Raw genomic sequence first — 24,381 nt, 5'->3', positions numbered from 1 at the left:
ACACATCTTTTAAAAGATGAAATCTATATAACTTAAATAAGTACATAAATTCAACTTTTTCATTGCTATATCCCAAGAAGGCAATAGCTTGGAGATAATAGATGGAGCATTTCCCCCCTGCTAGAGTATTTCAGGTGATGTTTAAACTTCTTTTAACCTGGGCAGCAGTGTACTAGAGTTCCATGGTAGAAGTCTAGTGCTGAGTATACAACACTCTGTGAAATAGCTTTGACATGCATAGCCAGTTTGTATGCAAAATTTGTAAAGTCAGCTTATCAGCTTCCTAAATTAGTACCACACGCTAAACTTTGTAGCTTAATGTACTGCTTATGTGAGGAGATTCACAGTCAACATAACTGGTGTATAATCTTTAATAATTTGATAGAACATTTTTGTTTTCTTTAAGTATATCTTAAGAAAATACCTAAGTATCTTTCTCAGCTTTAGACAAGCCCACGGTTACCACATTCTCAAGACTTGCATGTCCTCTGCTGCCCTCTAGGGCTACTGCATGGGATTTGTGAGTAGAATTCAAAGCTCTTTGTGGAAGGCATTATATAGTACAAGTCAAATTGCCTTTCATTATGTATGAATTGTGAAATATATTTAAAAATAAAACTTTAGTTTCATATACTGGTACTGCTGTAGATATATTTTTAACTTAATTCATACTGTGGTAAAAACAAATGAAACCCTGGAAATTTTGTATTGTATATGTGTTATGTTTATGTATGATAAATATTGTTTATTACAATATTTTTCTTTCAAAATATATAAAATTTGTATTTACATTCTTTATTTCTGAAAGAATTTCTTCGCCTTAAATTCATGTTGTAAATATTTTCTCATTTACTGACCAGGGTCAGTTTATTAGCTTGCATAACTGGGTCCTTCTGCTTTTCTGTTTTCTGTACAAATCACTATTTTTTTTGCTTAATTTCAGGAAGGTTTTTCGTTAATTGATGCCCACAAATGGTTGAAGATAGTAAGAAGAGCAGATTGTCTGTTGTTTGGTTCAAAGTTTAAAGTAAGTTGCATTGTTGTTTCTGCTAGAAAAATCTGGGTGCTATGTCTGAGCTTAATATCTGCAATGTCATTTATTGTGTTGATTTTGGTGAAATTCAACAGGAAGTTCAAAGGTACAGTGAGTTATTTGTATGCTTAAGGTGAAGATGAAGGAACTCCTTTCCTCAAGCTAATGGACCTATGGTTTTGTTACTTGAATTTCTTTGCAAGTAGATGGTTTGGAGCCTAGACACTTTTGAATTCATCATACGTGACCATGGATAAAAATTTTAACTACATGTGCTTATTTGGTATAATTAAAAGTGCTCCAGATTGTCCTAGACATCTAAACAAGATTTTCGGTAGAAATGACATCAGTTTCCTAGGATGTGTAAGTCTGAAACTCAGAACTGAGTGCTGTGTTATGGGTCATGGACTGTGCCTCTCCCATTCAGGTGTAGAATAGTTGGGGCATAAGAATGCCCCAGGGATTCTTTGACCTGTTCCAGCATACCACATTTCCAGGATCATGTGGGGGAGGTGCAGAACTGGCTAATATAGCTGTAAGTGAAGGAAGCAATGTTTAGCATAGCTCTTGCTTTGTTCCTTATGAAAGATTCATGTGGACCCGTCACAAGACTGCTTAACAGTCAGTGATTGCATTTTGTTTTTATATAGGTATGTTTGATTTATAAACAGAGAAGCGGTATTCTACAGTTTGCAGGGAAAAACACCTTATGCAGAATGCTAGTAGACTCGAAGAAGAATAACAAAGATTGTTCAAGTGAACAGGAAAGACATTTTCTTGCCTCAGAAATAGCCTAGTTCTTCTTCGAGTAGTGTCCCTATGGGTGCTCCACTGTAGCTTCTGCACTTCTGAACAGAGATCTTTGGTAACAGGGTGTGTTGGGCCTGCACATGCACTCTCCCCTCCTCATGATCTGCCTCCAGGCTAATTAGTACTGTGTGGAAGAACTGTCCTCAGTTCCTTCTAAAGCACTCGGGCTAGAAACGAAGTGATTAGCAGTGCATTCACAGATACTTTATTCTTTAGAAATTCGTTCTTAGCTAGTTTTAGTGTTTTTCTTCTTAGTATCATAGAGTTTTCTTTAGTTTTTTTCTCTTCTCTTTTTTCTCCCTTAATTGGGGATTGCCCTCAGTAACAGGTATGCCTGATTCGCCCAGGTTTAAGAGGTGCCTCTCCTGCAAGGAGTCCATTCTGGTAATGGTTGGGCATTCCTGTTGTGTCCGTTGCCTCGGGGAGGGCCACATTCCACAGAAGCATACCATCTGTCAGCAGCCAAAAACCAGATTCTGAAAAAATGGGAACTGAAACTAAATCTGCTCCTCATGGAGCGAGCTCAGCAGCCGGTGTCTGACCTGGGCCCAGAGTCTCCCAGGTGATGTAAGTCTTCTCCACAGCCTTCCATCTCCAAGGCCGGTGAACCGACAGAAATCCTTCAGACTCTCCACGTAAGACCTCCAAAAAGAGAGCTTCAAGCCCTCACAGTGAGACCTGAACCAGCTAGAGGAGATCCCCAGCATGTCCGGTCTCCCCTGTACTGATGGCACTGAAGGCATCTAAGCATGGTACCCATAGATCACGTGGATCCAGTGCAAAAGATACTGCTGATATGCCTAAGGACCCTAAGGATACAGGCTTCGAAGCATCAGTAATGCCTGTCAGGTACAGGAAAGGAGACCATGCCACTTCCAGGAAGACAGCATCAGTATGTACGCCCTCAGTACCGACCATCTCAAGATAGTACCTCCATCCGGAATTCGCACATACTCCATGAAATCAGTTTGCCTTCTTCTCAGAAATCGGCAGATCAGCCACCTGGGTGTCCATACATACCTTTGCAGACTCTGCTTCGAACACTAGCTTCGGCTCCGCAGTATTATCATCCATAACAGACTCAACTCTGAAGTCCCAGCCTCCCTGTGACTGCCCTATATTCACTATATAATGGTATAATTATGATATGTTTATGACATAATTATGAGGTATCTTGTGCAAAATGTCTCATGTGAGATGTCTATGGAAAAGTTATAATTTGCTGAATATTATTATCTTATGTGTATGCATGTATCATTTTTGTATCTGAAGATATGAATATCGACTGTCTTTGTATTTCAAATGTGCTCAACCCTGGGTAACACCCTAAAGTTCGCAAAAAGAAAAGGAGTACTTGTGGCACCTTAGCAACTAACCAATTTATTTGAGCATGAGCTTTCGTGAGCTACAGCTCACTTCATCGGATTCATATTGTGGAAACTGCAGAAGACATTATATACACACAGAGACCATGAAACAATACTTCCTCCCACCCCCCTGTCCTGCTGGTAAAGTGATCATCAAGTTGGGCCATTTCCAGCACAAATCCAGGTTTTCTCACCCTCCGTCCCCCCCACACAAACTCACTCTCCTGCTGGTAATAGCCCATCCAAAGTGACCACTCTCTTCACAATGTGTATGATAATCAAGGTGGGCCATTTCCTGCACAAATCCAGGTTCTCTCACTCCCTCACCCCCCTCCAAAAACCACACACACAAACACACTCTCCTGCTGGTAATAGCCACTCTCCAAGTTTAATGAAGTGAGCTGTAGCTCACGAAAGCTCATGCTCAAATAAATTGGTTAGTCTCTAAGGTGCCACAAGTACTCCTTTTCTTTTTGCGAATACAGACTAACACGGCTGTTACTCTGAACCCTAAAGTTCGTTTGCATTCAGGCTAGCACATCATGAATGGCCTATCCAAGTAGAATAGCCCATCAGCAAAGACAGTGGGCCTTGGGAAAGGATTGTCCTCACCTGGGGATGCTTCAGCCAGCCTATGAATAATGGCTGCTATGACTCAGCAAGGTATGCAAGAGCATGTGACTAGATCACATGATACTGAACTCCATTTTGGTACCTGTATTTTTCCACAAACCGGGCTGGGAACCTGACTTAGAACAAAGGCATTCTCGCCCTGTGGAAAAAACTATAAAATGGGGAAGTGACATCACCAAGGAGCCTCACTTTCTCCACAACTCAACCCCTGAAAATACCTTTGGAAGAATAAAGATTTTGAACTGGTGAATTGCTGGTCCCAGGCAAGAAAGAAGGAAACCCTGCCTGTTTATGAGACATCTACAAACTGTTTGTGAGACTGTTTAATTCAAATCCTGTGTAGTATATTAGGTTTAGATTGCACTTTTGTTTATTTGCTATCACTTAATCTTTCTGTAGTTAATAAACGTGTTATCTGTTATCTTAACCAGTGTGTTTTTTAAGTTAAGTGTTAGGGAATGTTAGCTTTGTTAACAAAGCCTGTTGTATATCTTCCCCACACTGAGAGGGGAGCAGACTGTGCAGTGCATGATGGCATAATTCTGGGTTTATACTCCAGTAGGGGGTGCAAGGCTCAAGAGTGAGAAATTGGCTGATGCCTCCCTTGTTGGTCTGTGAGTGACTTGGGTAAAGCACTCAGGTGACTCAGTTGGGTGTGTGGTGCCACCTGCTGTCATGTTGGGTGATAACAGGGCCCAGAGGGTTCGGCTGTGTGTCACCAGCAGAGCAAAGGGAAGAGGCCAACCCAGCTGAATAGGTAGGGGCCCAGTAGTTCCAACAGCTTCCAGGCTTCACCCTGCGGGTACAGGCCATCACACTCCCCTTAGAGATACTGCTCTGGAGGTACCTACAGTGGAGCCTCATAGGTACACTACTCAAAGAAAAGTAGTTACTTTGTGCAGTTAATGATGGTTCTTTGAAACATGTGTCCCTATGGGTGCTCCATGACCCACCCTCCTCCCCTCTACTTCAGAGTTCTTGATAGGGACTCTGTGGTAGAGAAGGAACTGAGGGTGGTTTGTGCATGCAGCACTAATTACCCTTGAGGCATAGCATGAGGAGAAGAGAGCATGTGTGCAGGCCAAACGGACGCTGCTACCAAAGATCTCCAATCAGAAGCGCAGTAACCCCCAAACACCTACAGTGGAGCATCCATAGGGACGCATATCTCAAAGAACCATTGTTACAGCACAAGGTAACTACTACTTCCTCTTACCTTGGTGTGGCATCAGAAAATGTATTTACTTTTTTCCCCAGTTATGAAGAGCTTATATCTCTCTCAGCTGATTTTAAATCCGTGGATGATAATGACCCATAGCCAACCTATTTCCACATATGATCGCATAACTGAACCTGGGTCAGCATGTAGATGGGAGACCTACTGGAGGAAAATGTCCAGGTGCAGTAGTAAGTAGTGTTGGTGAATCAATAGATTATCATTTTCCCAATGAGCACCCCAGCATAGTGTTAAAAGGGCACTATGCTGCACCTTTCAGTTAAGAGATAAAAATCAAAGTTTTGACAGCTTTTGTTTACATGGAGCACAAGGACATATTTCAGAAGGAGGAGGAATATTAACACCAGTGTCTTGGGTAAATTCAACCTGCATTGCCATATTATTTACCTAAATTCCTCCTGCACTTTCAATAGGATGTGGTGGTTTTAGCATGTCCTGTTAAACATTTGCCCTATTTCACACCAGAAATGGCTGCATTTTACTGGTGGAGAAGATATTAGAATCATAGACTGTCAGGGTTGGAAGGGACTTCAGGAGGTCATCTAGTCCAACTCCCTGCTCAAAGCAGGGCCAATCCCTAATTTTTGCCCCAGATCCCTAAATAGCCCCCTCAAGGATTGAACTCACAAGCCTGGATTTAGTAGGCCAATGCTCAAACCACTGAGCTATTCCTCCCCCCATTCCTGTGCATAGTTGGTGTATTAAATTTCAGGCCTGTCTTTCCATGTTGGTAAACCAAAAACATTGAAATTCCTGCAAAATATTGAGACACAGAGAGAGGCAGGAGCCCTTTGAATAGGGAAAAGCTGCTTATTTCTTTTCAAAAACAGGACTTATTTCTCCGTAAACGGAGAAACGAATGGTCTTCTACTAAAATTGCTTTTCCTTTGTGATGCTCCTTGCTTTTTATTTTGTTGACATAGTAGGAAATTAAAAAACACACAAACCACATTTCATTTATTTTGCTGCTTCTCTTTTCTCCTGTTCTCTATGTTTCCAGTTACCTGCTTCACAGCTGTACAGAGTCTAAAGAATGATCCTCATCAAAGAAACATGGAGATTAATGACTGGGATTTATACTTGAGAAAAAGATTTATGAAAACCAATTTGACATTCACTCAGTTGATAATATTGCATTTCTAGTGAAATAGTCTGTTTTTAAACAATGCCTTGCAAACTATCAGTTCAGAAACCCATTCTGCTGCTGTTTTAATTGAGAAATTTAGTTTGGAAACATCTTGATTTAGATGAGTTGCACATTTAAGAAAATCAGAACTAGTCAGAATTTTTTGCACCATAGCTGTATTTTTCTTTAAAGGATATTTCCTCAGGTCCTCAATTATATAACCATTCCAGGTGTGAAATTCACATTGGTGATAGTAGGAAATCTGGGTAGCAGTTGTGCAATTAGGGGCTGAGAAGGCTGTCTTTGTTGCCTTATAAAGAGGAAGGGCTCTGGACTGAGAATTGGAAGACTGGCTGGGTTGCTAACTGTGTGATTTAAGGCAAAATCGAAACCTTCTATCGCTCACTCATCATATCCATAAAGTAATATTTATGTTTACCTTTGTATATGTCCCTTGAGATCTGTTTAATAAAGTTCCACATAATAGTGTGTTAGTGGTTACAATTTACACCTTTGGACTAAAAAGAAAAGGAGTACTTGTGGCACCTTAGAGACTAACAAATTTATTTGAACATAAGCTTTCGTGAAGCAGCCATGACCCACCCTCCGTTACTCTCCTTACCATCTGTAGCAACAAGATGAAATGTAGTAAGTTAGGCCTTTTGCCAGATTTATCCTAGCCTCAAACTCATCTTTTAGAAATAATTTGAAGAAATACTGGAACCAGCCAAAGAGCGCAGGCAAAACTAAGTTGTTATCCAGCCTCTGTTTAAACAAGTGGAGATCAAGTGTCTCCAAAAAATTTTGAACACTTTTACTCTTACCAAACTCAGGATCACTGGTAGTTGCAACAGTGCAGGAAAACTCAAAAATCAAAACAAGGCCCAAGGACAAGGCAGCCAAAGAGCTAGACCTGTCTGAGTGCAAAGCCTCTTCTCTGCCTCACTGAAACTATGTGGCAAACTACCAGGTGTTCACCAAATATCATTTGACATGGGACAGGGTGACCCCTTCCTCCTGCTGAAAGGGGCAAAGGATACCAGGGAAGAGTTAAAGGAGACCATTAGAGGTGGTCAGAGGGTGACCAGAATAGCCTTACAAGCAGTCATGGACATCTCTGACATGGCCATTTTGTTACCCTTTTTATTTATTGATATTTTGTAAATATAATGAAGGGAATCAAATAAGGATAAGAGTTTTCATAATTTCAAAGGAAAAATGAGTAGCCTTATCAAATTCCACTAAATCTACCAAAAGGAACAGAAAAAGGGAAGTAAAAAGAGAAATGTTAGCAGTTCAAAGTCAAGATCAATTGCATATACTGTTCCACGTGAGATAAAGAAGAAAGAATTGTCCAAAACATCCTCCTTGGGATCTATGTCATCCAGGGTGGATAAAAATCAATGATTTAAATAAAAAAAATCCAATTTTTTTTTATTTAAATCAGATTTTGATAAAATGCTTTTTGAGAAAAAAAACCTATCTAAAGATAGTTTTAGATGCAATATCTTTGAGCTATAATGTATCTTATCATGGAATAGGGATTATAAATTCTAATTCTATAGAATGAAACAATATATTCATGTAATGTTTAAGACAAGTTTTGTAAATGAGTTCCAATTGTTCATGGATTAGGGACCCAATTTTATGGGGTTCCAGGGGGCTGCTGTATAGATAATTTAGGTTAATCCTTCTATCTACCTAATGGGACTCAGTGCTCAGTCTAGAAGATACCATCAGAGATGCTTAGTTCTTCTTCAAGTGCTGTCCCTGTGGGTGCTCCACTCCAGGTGACAGCGTGGGTGCTCCACTCCAGGTGACCATTGATCGGAGATCTTCCGTAGCAGTGCCTGGTTGGGATACACGTACTCAGCTCTGTCATTGTGGCGTCATTAGGGTCTGCCGGAATGCACACATCCCGCTCCCCCCTCAGGTCCTTCTCAACCTTCTTCGGCTGAAGACGGGACTCAGGGCAGTGCTAACCTCTTCCCTGATTTCCTTCAGTGACAAGTAGAAAGGAATAGAAATAGTTAGCTAGACATATCCCAGTTCTCTACCTTCTTTTAGAATAGTTTGTTAGTTTAAAACGAACAAAACCAAACACACACTTTTCTCTCATGTTCATCTCCTGTTGAGTCTTCCCCCCAAGCAGTCATACTTCCATGATGCCGGGGTCCTATGCCATGGTCTGACTGGCACTCACTCGGTGTGAAATGCCTCGGCGAGACACACGTCCTTGCCAAGTGTCTCCACTGTACCAACCTGAAAACTAGGGCTCGTCATGACAGTGACTTGCAGCTAAAAATGCTCCTGATGGAGAAAGCTCTGCAACCACGTGTGGAGACAGGCAGTAAACCCTCTCCCTCACGCTCCCCTGCTAAGTTGGAACCGACCAGGAGCACGGCTTCACCCTCTCAGGCAAAGAGGCAGGAAGTCCCAATGTCTCCACACAGAGACTTTCAAAAGGGTAAAGGGTCTCCTGAAAGATCTTCACCCTTGGTGAAGATGGCGCCAAGAGCAGGTGCTTCCGACCGGCCCAGCACCTCAGCCGTGGCTCACGTGGGGTGCAAAAGCAGGGACCCGACTTCCCACAGTGGGAAGCTCTCCTCAGCACCAGTCCCGCCGGCACTGATGATGGACGCGGTGCTGGCAGCCCATTCCACCTCAGTGCTGACAAGAACATTGGCACTGAGCCTGCCCGTCACCCCTGCAGCAGATACGGAACCTCTGCAGGGCTCCTACAAACGGCCCGCAGCTCCTGCTAAAGCTAAACAAAAGTTGCTGTGGGCTGTCGCTCACACTCCACGCTCCGCAGCACCACAGCCCAGAGAGCAGCAACAATTTCTGCATCAGGATGATATCTCCATGGCCCCTGAGCCTGACTCTCCGCTCCTCGACACAGAGTGCTAACTGTTTGAACAACCGCTCTCGCCACCCGACCTGGCTACCTTCACTGACAGCGAGAATGACATGCAGCAGCAGGCAGAGTTCTCCCTGCCTGATTCTCCTCCTCCACTGGAGCCATATCTGTCTCAAGGCTCGGCACTTCACAAGAACCAGCCTCAGTTTCCCTATTTTGTCCCCTTGTGGGAGGGGCCCCACTTTTCCTACCCCATGCCCTGGCCTCAGTGGTACCCTTGGTTGGCTCCTGCCACCACTCCTCCTCGTGCCCCTTCCACCAGACTGCAAGCCCGTTCTGCGCCTCTGTCTCCACCTCCATCTACATCTAGAGCTCCTGAACCCCCTCTTGAAGATGTGGGCTATGAACCCTTCCCGGATTTACTGGCTCCTGCCTCTCCATCTGCCGCAGATGAAGCCCCCATGCCTCCACCTCCACAAAATGTGGACGACTTTAAGCAATTCCAGGAACTTTTCAAGAGGGTGGCAGTCAGCCAGGACATTCCTTTGGAGGAAGTCCAGGAGACAACACAGACTCCTCAAAATCCTCCAGCCCTCTGTGCTCTCAAAGATTGCGCTACCCATAAATGAAACCCTCCTGGAACCAGCTGATACTCTCTAGCAGACCCCTGCCTCTATGCAAGAAGGCTGAACGTAAATATTATGTTCCGCTAAGGACGTAGATTTCTTATTTTCACACCCACAACCCTACTCTTGTGGTGGATGCAGTGATGCACAGAACAAAACAGCCACAATACCGGCCCACTCTGCAAGACAAAGACCTCAAACACCTTGACTTCCTGGGCCGCAAGGTTTACACCTCCTCCACTCTAGAATGGCAAATTACTCCGCCCTCCTTGCAAGCTATGACTACGACAACTACAACAAGCTCTTTGATTTTGCCTCCCATATCCCAGAGGACAGGAGAGTGGACATGGCGGACACAGCAGCCCGCACTATTGCAATTGCGGTGGTGATGCGCAGGTCTTCCTGGCTGACTGCATCAGTATCCCCAAAGATCTGCAGACCAAAGCCGAAGATCTTTCCTTTGACAAAGAGGAACTTTTTTCTTAAAAAAAACTGACTAAGTCCTTCACACTATGGAAGACTCTAGAGCCACCTTGCGCACACTGGGCATATACCCGTCCCTCCCCAGGAGACAATGGTATCAACCTTATCAGAGGCCCCATGCACAACAAGATCACCATCCCCAGCCCAGACCATATGATATTGGGAGAAACCGCAACAGACCACCTAGGCGCAGACAAAACCATGTGCAACCAGCTACCTCCCACCCATCAGGAAACAAAAACAGCAATTTTGAAGTGCTGGTAGGGGGTCTGCGTAACCACCCTTTGACTCCACTGCCTATTTGCCCACCACCTCCAGGTTTTCCACCATGTCTGGCAACAGGTCACCCAGGACCGCTGGGTCCTGGAAATAGTTGAGTCGGGTTACTCCAACCCTTTCACATCTTGCCCGCCCACCCTTTCCTGTCCCTCTTCAGACACCCCTCTCACGAGCACCTACCTTGCATAGAAGTGGCTCATCTTCTACAGCTAGGTGCAGTGGAAACTGTACCAATGCAATATCGGGGGAAAGGCTTCTACTTCCACTACTTTCTGACCCAAAAGAAAGGTGGTGGATGGAGGGCTATACTAGACCTACGCTGACTGAACAAATTTGTATGTGTACAGAAATTCAAGATGGTCGCATTGGGCACAATAATACCCACGGTGGAACTAGGGGACTGATTCACAGCCCTCGACCTACAGGATGCCTATTTCCACATATCCATTCATCTAGCACACAGATGCTTCCTGCAATTCACACTCGGACATGACCACTTTCAATACAGAGTACTTCCATTTGGTCTCTCCACAGCACCGAGAGTATTCTCCAAGACCCTAGCCATAGTCGTGGCCCACCTCCGCAAACATGGGTTTATACTTTTCCCCTACTTAGACGATTGCCTTATCAAGGGCAGCTCATACGATGAGATGTTAAAAGCGATGCGTTTTACCATCTCCCTCTTCCACAGTCTAGGCTTGCAAATAAACTTCCAAAAATCCACCCTGATACCCACACAGCAGATAGAGTGCTCCCTACAATGATGGACAAAACCAGAGAACCTATGTATGGGGTTCCCCTTCCATCCACACGCCTCTGTATTCATACTCACCACAGATGCTTCCCTGATAGGTTGGGGAGTACACCTAGAGGAACACATGGCACAGGGCCTCTGGCCCCTATCAGAGACACATCTGCACATAAATCTTCTAGAGCTCAGAGGAATCAGGTACGCCTGCCTTCAGTTTCTCCCCATCATAAAGAACAAGTCCATTTGGGTCCTGAAGGACAATATAGCATGCATGTTCTACATTAACAGGCAGGGGGCAGTACGATTGCACTCCCTATGCTCAGAAGCCGTCTGGTTATGGAATTGGTGCATACAACATCACATAGAAATCACCGCTTCTTACCTGCCTGGGTGTCACAACACTACTGCCGACACACTCAGCAGACAGTTCTCTGAGGAGCACAGATGGGAATTACATCCCACGATAGTCCAACAACTCTTCTCCCACTGGGGCACCCCATTGATAGACCTGTTTGCCACAACTCAGAACCACAAATGCCATGTATTTTGCTCCAGAGCGGGACTCGGGACAGCATCCCTAGGGGATGCGTTCCTCATTCTGTGGAACAAATCCCTCATGCACACTTTTCAGCCGATCCCACTGATACAGAGGGGCCTACGCAAGATCAGAGAGGACAAGGCCACGGTCATACTTATTGCCCCAGCTTGGCCCAGACAGACATGGTATGTCCATCCGTCCTCCAAGGATTCTACCCAACAGACCAGATCTGCTCTCCCAGGACAATGGTTGGCTTCTGCATCCGCAGCTCCGGAAACTCCATCTGATGGTGTGGTTCCTTCATGGTTTCAGACCCATGAATTAGCCTGTTCGGAACAGGTCCAGTAAGTCGTCCTGCACAATAGAAGAGACTCCACTCGTAAGACTTACCTGCAAAAGTTGAAACGCTTCTCCATATGATGGTTCCACAGACGCTTGACACCCCTGACCGCGACCCTTCCTGACATCTTAGACTACCTTTTGAAACTAAAACAGGACGGGCTCTTTCTCAGTTCTATCACGGTATACCTCATGGCCCTCACCATTTTCCATGACCCGCTGGATGGATATTCACTTTTTGCCCACCCCACCATAAAAAGGTTCCTCCCAGGCCAGCAAAATCTCTACCCTGAGATTCATCCATCAGCAGCCTCCTGGAATCTCAGCCTAGTTCTCCAAGGTCTCATGAAACCTCCCTTAGAACCCCTGGCTACCTCATCCCTGCTCCATATGCCTATGAAAGTAGTTTTCTTGGTTGCCATAACGTCAGCGAGAAGGGTCGGTGAATTAAGCACCCTGATGGCCTACCCTCCCTACATGATTTTCTCTAAAGACAAGGTTACGATGCGACCCCACCCCAAATTCCTCCCCAGTGTGGTGTCTACCTTCCACCTTTACCAACCAATACACTTACCTGCATTCTATTGCAAACCTCATAAGACTCCACAGGAAGCAGCATTACATATCCTCGACGTCCGACGGGCAATTGCATTCTATCTTGACAGAACTAAGGGGATTTACAAAATGGCTAGGTGATTTGTCTCCACTACCGAGAGATCAAGGGGTGATGGCATCTCTAAGCAACAACTCTCCAAGTGCATCTCTGACTGCATCAGATCCTGCTACCAGACTTGGAATGCTCAACCACCTGAGGTCATCAGAACTCATTCTACTCAGGTGATGTCAACATCTGTTGCCTTCCTCCACAACGTACCTATTACCTACATATCCAAGGTGGCCACGTGGACATCTGACCACACATTCGCAAAACATTGTGCTATCACACAGGATACCACAGCAGATGCCATAGTAGGCCACACAGTACTGTCTACCGTTATTACTGCCGCAACTCCAAAATCCCACCAATTATAATGGGCACTGATTCACATTCACCCGGAGTGGAGCACCCACAGGGACAGCACTTGAAGAAGAGAAGGTTACTCACCTTGTAGTAACTGAGGTTCTTCAAGATGTGTGTCCCCTAACGACACTGCGAGACAGCAGCTGAGCGCATGCATCCTGACTAGGCACTGCCACAGAAGAAGATCTCCGATAAACGGTGCTGGGATGCACTGTCACCTGGAATGGAGCACCCGCAGGGACACACATCTCGAAGAACCTGTTACTGCAGGTGAGTAACCTTCTCTTTTGCAGTTCTCAAACTGTGGATTTGTGTCTCCAGAGATAATATGCTTGTTAACAGCAAAAATGTTTTTAATAAATAATAGACCTCAGCTATATTGTCTCTGCAAATTTGTGTACACAGAGTCAATCCCTTACCTCTCTCTAAAAGTTTCAAAAAGTTCAATGAATAGAAAAGATTGTTGGGTTGGAATAGAGCTGGACAAGGAGAAGAAGACTGGAGATAAATGTGAGAAGGGAGGCACAGGCTGTAGAAACAAAAGTGAAACTGTTTGAGCAGCATATTCTAGAAGTCTTGAGTCTTGGAGTATAGCCTTCATTGATTTGAGATCTACCATACTATTCTCTGACTAGAAGGGAAAACCTATGATGGCAGCAGGCCATAAAAGAGACCCAGTTTGGGAATAAGAACAATTCAAGAAATATGTTTGCTGATGATGTTTTAAAGAAAGTCACACCACTGAACTGGTGGAAGTCACTTAAGCACTTGGATTCAGAGACTGTTGAAGTGATAATCTCACTTTTAACAGCAGTAGCTTCTTCTGCCGGTGTAGAAAGAATATTTTCTTCCTTTGGACTCATTCATTCCAAATTGAGAAATCATTTAGGGCCTGAAAAAGCAGGAAAGCTTGTTTTTCTTTTCCAGATTATGAACAAACAGGAAAATGAAGGTGAAGACGACTGAGTTAGCTGCAGAAGCCAATATTTTAAGTTTCTCATGTTGACCTGGCTGACATAGTCTATTTAATTTTTTTAAAATTTCATTTAAATATTTTAGTTAATTTTAACAAAAACCTAATTTTAAAAAATCTTGAATGTTTAACTAAATTAAAAAATTCATATGCTTGTTTTGTTATAATATGATATGTTTGCTGTTGAAGAAAATAATCCAGAATACACGATGTTGTTATTTTAGTTAAATAAAATAATTTAAATGTCTCTCTGGTGATGTTCTCCTAATACAGCATGGCAAGAAAATCCTCCAAATATTAATAATTAACCTGTTGAATTGGAGGTATTTATGAAGTCATTGGGAGGTGAACTATCTGCTTCAATTACCTTTGGTAAATGAAATAACCAAACATTTTCTGATATAGCTGTAAAACTAATCTGAAAAGTTTTCAAACTAAATCACTTAAAAATATAAATAGAGTGTGCCTTCTAAAAATGAAACCTATCTGAGTTGTGAAGAATATGTGTTAAGGTTATAACAACCAACAAGAATGCACTTTTATGTAGAAATCCATGATTAAATAGAGTCTTTCTGACTAGTGATTTAAATCATGATTAAGAGATTTAAATCAAATCCACCCCGATATCATTTTCATTTAAATGATCTTCTTTTTGGACAAATTGTGTTCAAAGGTCTACTTTGGTGTATTTGTAGTTTAAAAAAAAATTAAAAATGGCCCATAAATTCCAGTTTTGCCAAAAAGAACACAGTAGTTTAAAGCCTATAGCAAGAAAGAATTTTGGGCAGAGGGCCAGTAATTTCCTTCTTGATTTTGAGTAGTAATTTTGTCTGATATTAACAACATTTTTTTCCTAAAATTTATACACGGCCCTTTTCCCCCACACTGCATTCATAATAGATTAACAGTCCTGTAATATTCTAGCTCATGTAGCTGAGTCAGACAATGATTTAAGTAGGGCAGAGTTAAGGGGTATACAGACCATCTTTAGAACATGCAGTAAGAGGCAACATTTGGTCAGGGAATTCAGCAAATAGGAATTTTTTTTAAAATAACTCCCCATTTCAACAATTCTAGACACTAGTGATATTTTTTAAAGTTTTCCTTGTTTTACATATGCAAAAGCATTATTTTTATTTAAATTCCTGCTAGATATTGAATACCCTTCTAACTGTTTCACAAGTCTTGTTGCCTAGGTTGTTCACATTTCCCTCAACATTTAGGGTGACATTCTGGCACCAATGAAGTCAATGGCAAAACACCTATGATTTCAGTGACCATTATTTTATTCTTAAAGTTTTTTATTCCAGGTCTCATGTTTAAGAAGACCAGATCAAATTTTAAGAGAATCCTCCCTCTAAAAAGCAAAAATCTGCAAATTAAAGCATATCTAAGGCAAAAGATTTCATGAAGGAAATACTATCAAGACTATTAGCTAGTTTTAAGTTACCCAAATAATTGAGATGGCTGTACACGAAAACTTTGAAATACAGAAGCTGATTTCCAAGATTTTCCCCATCTCCAGTTGTGTATTGAAGTTTTTACTTTAAAAGTTTGGTCATGTTATGTACCGTTGCTATTATTTTTACCTCTTCAGCTTACCAAAGGAGGGGGGGAGGCGCTCTTGCTGAAACTAAAATCAATTAATTCTGTGCTACACTTCAGTGAGTTTTACACAGAGATCCAGAAGTTGGATATGTTGACAAGTTTACTAAAATATCCTTTTAAAAAAAAATCAGAAGAAAAAGTCCTCTAAAATTTAGATTAGGCATTCAGATCTTGATTATATCTTCCTCTGCTTGGAAAGCACATGGCACATTTCAGACACTAAATCAATAATGGTGTTTTTCTTGAATGAAAGATAATAGCAAATACTACTTTACATTTTTTAAAAGAAAATTAAAACCAAGCAGAGGGATATCTAATCCTAGCTTCCCCTGAAAGTTTGTTTTATTTCTGAAAGCCATTTTATAGATTTATAGTTACTAAGGTCAGAAGGGACCATTATGATCATCTAGTCTGACCTCTTGCACAGTGCAGGCCGCAGAATCTCACCCACCCACTCCTGCAAAAAACCTCTCACCTATGTCTGAGCTATTGAAGTTCTCAAATCGTGGTTTAAAGACTTCAAGAAGCAGAGACTCCTCCAGCAAGTGACCCATGCCCCATGCTACAGAGGAAGGCGAAAAACATCCAGGGCCTCTTCCAATCTGCCCTGGAGGAAAATTCCTTCCCGACCCCAAATATGGCGATCAGATCCCACCCCATCTAACATTCCATCACAGGCCATTGGGCCTATTTACCATGAATATTTAAAGATCAATTAATTACCAAAATCATGTTATCCCATCATACCCTCTCCTCCATAAACTTATCGAGTATACTCTTAAAGCCAGATAGGTTTTTTGCCCCCACTGCTTCCCTTGGAAGGCTATTCCAAAAGCTCACTCCTCTAATGGTTAGAAACCTTCGTCTAATTTCACGTCTAAACTTCCCAATGACCAGTTTATATCCATTTGTTCTTGTGTCCACATTGAGCTTAAATAATTCCTCTCCCTCTCTGGTATTTATCTCTCTGATCTATTTATAGAGAGGGGGGAGGGATAGCTCAGCGGTTTGAGCATTGGCCTGCTAAACCCAGGGTTGTGAGTTCAATCCTTGAAGGGGCCATTTAGGGATGTGGAGCAAAAATTGGGGATTGGTCCTGCTTTGAGCACGGGGTTGGACTAGATGACCTCCTGAGGTCCCTTCCAACCCTGATATTCTATGATTCTATATCTTCCCTCAACCTTCTTTTGATTAGGCTAAACAAGCCAAGCTTCTTGAGTCTCCTTTCATAAGACAGGTTTTCCATTCCTCAGATCATCCTAGTAGCCCTTCTCTGTACCTGTTCCAGTTTGAATTCATCCTTCTTAAACATGGGAGACCAGAACTGCACACAGTATTCCAGGTGAGGTCTCACCAGTGCCTTGTATAACAGTACTAAAACCTCCTTATCTCTACCGGAAATATCTCGCCTGATGCATCCCAAGGCCGCATTAGCTTTTTTCACGGCCATATCACATTGGTGGCTCATAGTCGTCCTATGATGAACCAATACTCCAAGGTCCTTCTCCTCCTCTGTTACGTCTAATTGATGCGTCCCCAGCTTATAACTAAAATTCTTGTTATTAATCTCTAAATGCATAACTTTACACTTCTCACTATTAAATTTCAACCTATTACTATTACTCCAGTTTACAAGGTCATCCAGATCCTCTTGTAGGATATCCCGGTCCTTCTCTAAATTGGCAATACCTCCCAGCTTTGTATCATCCGCAAACTTTATTAGCACACTCCCACTTTTTGTGCCAAGGTCAGTAATAGAAAGATTAAATAAGATTGGTCCCAAAAGGATTGATCCCTGAGGAACTCCACTGGTAACCTCCCTCCAGCCTGACAGTTCACCTTTCAGTAGGACCCGCTGTAGTCTCCCTGTTAACCAATTCCTTATCCAGCTTTCAGTTTTCATGTTGATCCCCATCTTGTCCAATTTAACTAATAATTCCCCATGTGGCACAGTATCAAACACCTTACTGAAATTTAGGTAAATTAGATCCACTGTGTTTCCTTTGTCTAAAAAAATCTGTTACTTTCTCAAAGTACCATTGACCTCAATGTCCTTAACTACTTTCTCCTTCAAAATTTTTTCCAAGACTTTGCATACTACAGATGTCAAACTAACAGGCCTGTAGTTACCCGGATCACTTTTTTTCCTTTCTTAAAAATAGGAACTATGTTAGCAATTCTCCAATCATACGGTACAACCCCTAAGTTTACAAATTCTTTAAAAATTCTTGCTAATGGGCTTGCAATTTCATGTGCCAATTCCTTTAATATTCTTGGATGAAGATAAATGGGGGGCCCAGATATAGTCCCATTAAAGTGTTCGAGTTTGGCTTCTATCTCGGATGTGGTAATATCTACCTCCATATCCTCATTCCCACTTGTCATGCTACCATTATCCCTAAGATCCTCTTCAGCCTTATTAAAGACTAAGGCAAAGTATTTGTTTAGATATTGGGCCATGCCTAGATTATCCTTAACCTCCACTCCATGCTCAGTGTTTAGTGGTCCCACGTCTTCTTTCTTTGTTTTCTTCTTATTTATATGGCTATAGAACCTTTTACTATTGGTTTTAATTCCCTTTGCAAGGTCCAACTCTACTTGACTTTTAGCCTCTCTCACTTTATCCCTACATGTTCTGACCTCAATAAGGTAGCTTTCCTTGCTGATCCCTCCCATCTTCCACTCCTTGTAGGCTTTCTGCTTTTTCTTAATCACCTCTCTGAGATGCTTGCTCATCCAGCTTGGTCTACAACTCCTGCCTATGAATTTTTTCCCCTTTCTTGGGATGCAGGCTTCCGATAGCTTCTGCAGCTTTGATTTAAAGTAATCCCAGGCCTCCTCTGCCTTTAGATCCATAAGTTCTTCTGTCCAATCCACTTCCCTAACTAATTTCCTTAATTTTTGAAAGTCAGCCCTTTTGAAATCAAAAACCATAGTCGCAGATTTATTTTTGTTAATCCTTCCATTCAGTTTGAACTGAATTAGCTCATGATCACTTGAACCAAGATTGTCCCCTACAACCATTTCTTCTATGAGGTCCTCACTACTCACCAAAACCAAATCTAAAATGGCATCCCCTCTAGTCGGTTCAGCAACTACTTGATGAAGGAATCCATCAGCTATCGCATCTAGGAAAATCTGAGCCCTATTATTATTACTAGCACTCATCCTCCAGTCTATATCTGGGAAGTTAAAGTCTCCCATGATAACGCAGTTTCCATTAGTATTTACTTCATTAAAAACATTAAAGAGGGCTCTATCCATATCCAAATTAGATCCCGGCGGTCTATAGCACACCCCAAGCACTATCCCAGGGGAGGCTCTCGTAGTTTTCTTCCCCAGTGTAATTTTTGCCCAGACAGACTCTGTCTTATCCATTCCATCGCTTCTTATTTCTTTACATTCTACCTCATCATTGATATACGATGCTACTCCACCACCTTTACCTTTATTTCTGTCTTTCCTAAACGGCACATACCCTTCAATACCTGTACTCCAGTCATGACTACTATTCCACCATGTTTCTGCTATCCCTATAATATCTAGTTTCACTTCCTGCACTAGTAGCTCTAGTTCCTCCATTTTGTTACTTAGGCTCCTCGCATTGGTGTACAAACATCTTAATTTTTGCTGTTTGGCCTCGGTCACATTCTGTTCCTTATTAGGCACGGTCATTCTACAACCAGTATAACCTATTAGACTGGTATCCACGCTACCCTTCCTCCTTATCTACACATTCTCCCACCCACGGCTGTATCCTTTCTTACTTCGTTTTCTTCCCTCTCAATGCTAAAATCCGGCTTGGAGATTACCTGGACATCTCCCAGCCATCTCCCCCAAATTCCTAGTTTAAAGCTCTCTTAATCAGTTGTGCCAGCCTCCATCCTAGAAGTCTATTTCCTTCCCTACTCAGATGAAGTCCATTCCGAGAGAACTGTCCTCTGTCCATGAATGCCTCCCAGTGGCCATACATCCCAAAGCCCTCCTTATAGCACCATTGCCTAAGCCATCTGTTGATGGTCATAATCTTGTCACACCTTTGTTGCCTCTCTCTAGGAACAGGCAGAATCCCACTAAAGATCACCTGAGCCTCAATTTCCTTAAGCGTCTTCCCCAGCCTAGCATAGTGTCCCTTAATACTTTCCAGCGAGAATCTAGCCATATCATTTGTTCCCACATGAAGGATAATTAGGAGATTCTTTCCTGCTCCCTTTAGGATCCTTTTCAACCTCAGGTCTACATCCCGTATCTTAGCACCTGGAAGACGGCACACCCTTCTATTCTCTGGATCAGCTCTGGTTACAGGCCTGTCTATTCTTCTCAGCAAAGAGTCCCCGATCACATAGACCTGCCTTTTCCTGGTGACGGTGCTATTCTCCAGTCTATCCCCTGTCCCCTCTGGCTGCAAGTTCTTTCCATTCCTACTTTCCCTTGTAATCCTCTTCAACCCATCCTGTATCCTCCTGGGGCTCATATTTGGTGTAGTCTCCATTGGCTCTTCCCCTTTTCCTATAGGGCTAGCCGCTCTTCTCTTCTTCCTTGCCCTTCCACTTTCAGTGACTACCTGCTGAGCCCCTTCTTCATTTTCCAACTCTGCAAACCTGTTCTTGAGCTCTGTTTCTCCTTCACTAGCCCGTCTTTTCCTCTGCCTGGTTCTTTTAGTCACATGCTTCCACTGACCACTTTCCTCACCCAGTCTCCCCTCAGAATTCCTCAGTCCTGCTTCCATCTGCAAGTCTGAGCTTTTCCCTTCAGATACCTCATGTCTTTGCTCCGTAATCTGCTCGAACCCCTTTCTAAACTCAACCAGACTTTCCGCCTGCATCTCCAAACCTCGGATCTTTTCCTCCATCGGCTCTATCAGACAGCATTTCAGGTAGACAAAACTCTTACCAGGTACTCCCCCCCAGGATTATGTACATACCGCAGCTTCCACATCCAGTCATCTTCATTGTGTCTTCCACTACTGCCTCTGTATCTGTCATAGCCTTCCCACCTAAATCCTGTTAATCTGGGAAACACAAACCACACCAAACCACCACCACCCACAGCAAAAACAAACCCGAAACAAGTACCACAAGACGAACTCCCCTTACGAACGCCCACTGAAACTCCTCTGTTTGCTAGCTCCTGTGCCGCTACAGCTGTCTGTGCCACTGGCTGGCTGGCTGGCTACCTTTATAGGACCCTCTTCAGAGAAGCCCCGCCCCCTAATCAGGGCTCAGCTTCTCTCCCAGCACAAAGCCCCTACAAGCCTCTTCTCCTCCAACAGAACTCCCACTGAAACTCATAGAATATCAGGGTTGGAAGGGACCTCAGGAGGTCATCTAGTCCAAAGCCTGACCTTAAAAACTTCTAAGGAAGGAGATTCTACCACCTCCCTAGGTAACTCATTCCAGTGTTTCACAACCCTCCTAGTGAAAAAGTTTTTCCTAATATCCAACCTAAACCTGCCCCACTGCAACTTGAGACCATTACTCCTTGTCCTGTCCTCTTCTACCACCGAGAATAGTCTAGAACCATCCTCTTTGGAACCACCTCTCAGGTAGTTGAAAGCAGCTATCAAATCCCCCCTCATTCTTCTCTTCTGCAGACTAAATCCCAGTTCCCTCAGCCTCTCCTCATAAGTCATGTGTTCCAGACCCCTAATCATTTTTGTTGCCCTTCGCTGGACTCTTTCCAATTTATCCACATCCTTCTTGTAGTGTGGGGCCCAAAACTGGACACAGTACTCCAGATGAGGCCTCACCAATGTCGAATAGAGGGTGACGATCACGTCCCTCAATCTGCTCGCTATGCCCCTGCTTATACATCCCAAAATGCCGTTGGCCTTCTTGGCAACAAGGGCACACTGTTGACTCATATCCAGCTTCTCGTCCACTGTCACCCCTAGGTCCTTTTCCGCAGAACTGCTGCCTAGCCATTCGGTCCCCAGTCTGTAGCGGTGCATTGGGTTCTTCTGTCCTAAGTGCAGGACCCTGCACTTATCCTTATTGAACCTCATCAGATTTCTTTTGGCCCAATCCTCCAATTAGTCTAGGTCCCTCTGTATCCTATCCCTGCCCTCCAGCGTATCTACCACTCCTCCCAGTTTAGTATCATCCGCAAATTTGCTGAGAGTGCAATCCACACCATCCTCCAGATCATTTATGAAGATATTGAACAAAACCGGCCCCAGGACCGACCCCTGGGGCACTCCACTTGACACCTGCTGCCAACTAGACATGGAGCCATTGATCACTACCCGTTGAGCCCGACAATCTAGCCAACTTTCTACCCACCTTATAGTGCATTCATCCAGCCCATACTTCTTTAACTTACTCACAAGAATACTGTGGGAGACCGTGTCAAATGCTTTGCTAAACTCAAGAAACAATACATCCACTGTTTTCCCTTCATCCACAGAACCAGTAATCTCATTATAGAAGGCGATTAGATTAGTCAGGCATGACCTTCCCTTGGTGAATCCATGCTGGCTGTTCCTGATCACTTTCCTCTCATCTAAGTGCTTCAGGATTTATTCTTTGAGGACCTGCTCCATGATTTTTCCGGGGACTGAGGTGAGGCTGAATGGCCTGTAGTTCCCAGGATCCTCCTTCTTCCCTTTTTTAAAGATTGGCACTACATTAGCCTTTTTCCAGTCATCTGGGACTTCCCCCATTCGCCACGAGTTTTCAAAGATAATGGCCAATGGCTCTGCAATCACAGCCGCCAATTCCTTTAACACTCTCGGATGCAACGCATCCGGCCCCATGGACTTGTGCACGTCCAGCTTTTCTAAATAGTCCCTAACCACCTCTTTCTCCACAGAGGGCTGGCCATCTACTCCCCATGCTGTGATGCCCACCACTGCAGTCTGGGAGCTGACCTTGTTAGTGAAGACAAAGGCAAAAAAAGCACTGGGTACATTAGCTTTTTCCACATCCTCTGTCACTAGGTTGCCTCCCTCATTCAGTAAGGGGCCCACACTTTCCTTGGCTTTCTTTTTGTTGCCAACATACCTGAAGAAACCCTTCTTGTTACTCTTGACGTCTCTTGCTAGCTGCAGCTCCAGGTGCGATTTGGCCCTCCTGATTTCATTCCTACATGCCCGAGCAATATTTTTATACTCTTCCCTGGTCATATGTCCAATCTTCCACTTCTTGTAAGCTTCTTTTTTATGTTTAAGATGCGCTAGGATTTCACCGTTAAGCCAAGCTGGTCGCCTGCCATATTTACTATTCTTTCGACACATCAGGATGGTTTGTCCCTGTAACTTCAACAGGGATTCCTTGAAATACAGCCAGCTCTCCTGGACTCCTTTCCCCTTCATGTTAGTCCCCCAGGGGATCCTACCCATCCGTTCCCTGAGGGATCAAAGTCTGCTTTCCTGAAGTCCAGGGTCCATATCCTGCTGCTTACCTTTCTTCCCTGTGTCAGGATCCTGAACTCAACCAACTCATGGTCACTGCCTCCCAAATTCCCATCCACTTTTGCTTCCCCCACTAATTCTTCCTGGTTTGTGTGTAAACTCCCCTGTTTACAGCTCTGTTTGCTAGCTCTTGGGCCGCTACAGCTGTCTTGACTGTCACTATGGTGACCTATTACCTTCATCTCTTCTTCTGGAGAAAAAAATTTTTTAACCATGTTTTTTCTAAACACATCACTTCAGTATATGAAGTGGAGTGTTGCTTATTAACTATATCCTGGGCTAATAAACATTTCAGACCCCCACTGGCACCCAAACCATGGCCCCGCTCCCCTCTGACTCGTCCTTATGGACAGTAAAAAGTGGGAGGACCATGGCCTTCCCCCTGTTCAGGTGCCCCTGCTTCAGACTCCAAGTTATTTTATCCAAGGATAGGATTGATACCTCACAAATAGGAAGTGCATTCAAGTTATATAAATATTTACATGAATGAGAGTGAAGGAAACTTTAAAACACTGCGCAAACAGAATTATGAACAAACTTGTAATTGTCATTCATATTACAGCTTCTTATCGTTTACTCAAGGCTCAGAACTCTTCTGGTTATTAACTATCCCCCAAAATTACATAGTCTGTTAGTTACCACAACCTATAAAATGGAAAAGTATTCTTATATAAAAATTATCGTGCAATGTGTTCTTTAAGATAGTTGTAGGAAGCAATGTTCCTTTATACACTTTATTTTCACTGAAACTCTATTGGTGACTAAGCACAATATACATGATCAGACTATTTAAAAATCCTTACAGGGTACACTCTGCACTTGAATAGCACACTTAGCTGTGCATCAGACCTGAAGTTTGTGCTCACATCCATTTATATATGCTCCTTAGCTAAATTGTTGCTGCCTTCCTTCTACATAAAGAAAATAAATGTCTACAACAAAAATAAATCAATGGTGAACAGAAATTCAATTATAAGCACTGATGTTATAACTTTTGTATAATTCAGATCCACATATACACAGCAAGGGAACAGTAGCTCATCAGAGCTGGAGTGTATTTGAATATTTTACAGTGCCCCCAAAAGACCATAAAGATATTATTTGTCTCTTGTGAAAATCCCCCAAAAGGAGTTCAAATTAAAATGTCATTTCTGATTTTGTCCAATATAGGTAAATTCTCCCATTAAAAATATGCTTTGCATCTCCATGAGTTACTTCTGAACTGGGAGGAGTTGATCAAATTCCTCTATCAGCTCAATAAACTAGAAGAAAAATCCCACAAGCTT

The 24,381-nt window shown here is 43.1% G+C and overlaps 1 protein-coding gene across 1 annotated transcript in view; it reads left to right on the top strand.

The window, feature by feature from the left end:
• The window catches only part of REC114 (REC114 meiotic recombination protein), a 136,507-nt gene that overhangs the window by 81,482 nt on the left and 30,644 nt on the right, over positions 1-24,381 (top strand). Inside the window, exons 3-4 of the mRNA XM_077828836.1 lie at positions 944-1,027; positions 8,725-8,727. Of these exons, the coding sequence (XP_077684962.1) occupies positions 944-1,027; positions 8,725-8,727 (87 nt within the window). The remainder of the gene's footprint in view (positions 1-943; positions 1,028-8,724; positions 8,728-24,381) is intronic.

The sequence above is a fragment of the Eretmochelys imbricata genome, chromosome 10, assembly GCF_965152235.1.
Source record: "Eretmochelys imbricata isolate rEreImb1 chromosome 10, rEreImb1.hap1, whole genome shotgun sequence".
Taxonomy (NCBI): domain Eukaryota; kingdom Metazoa; phylum Chordata; order Testudines; family Cheloniidae; genus Eretmochelys; species Eretmochelys imbricata.
The sequence above is the reverse complement of the archived record's forward strand: the minus strand, read 5'-3'. Positions and strand labels throughout refer to the sequence as shown.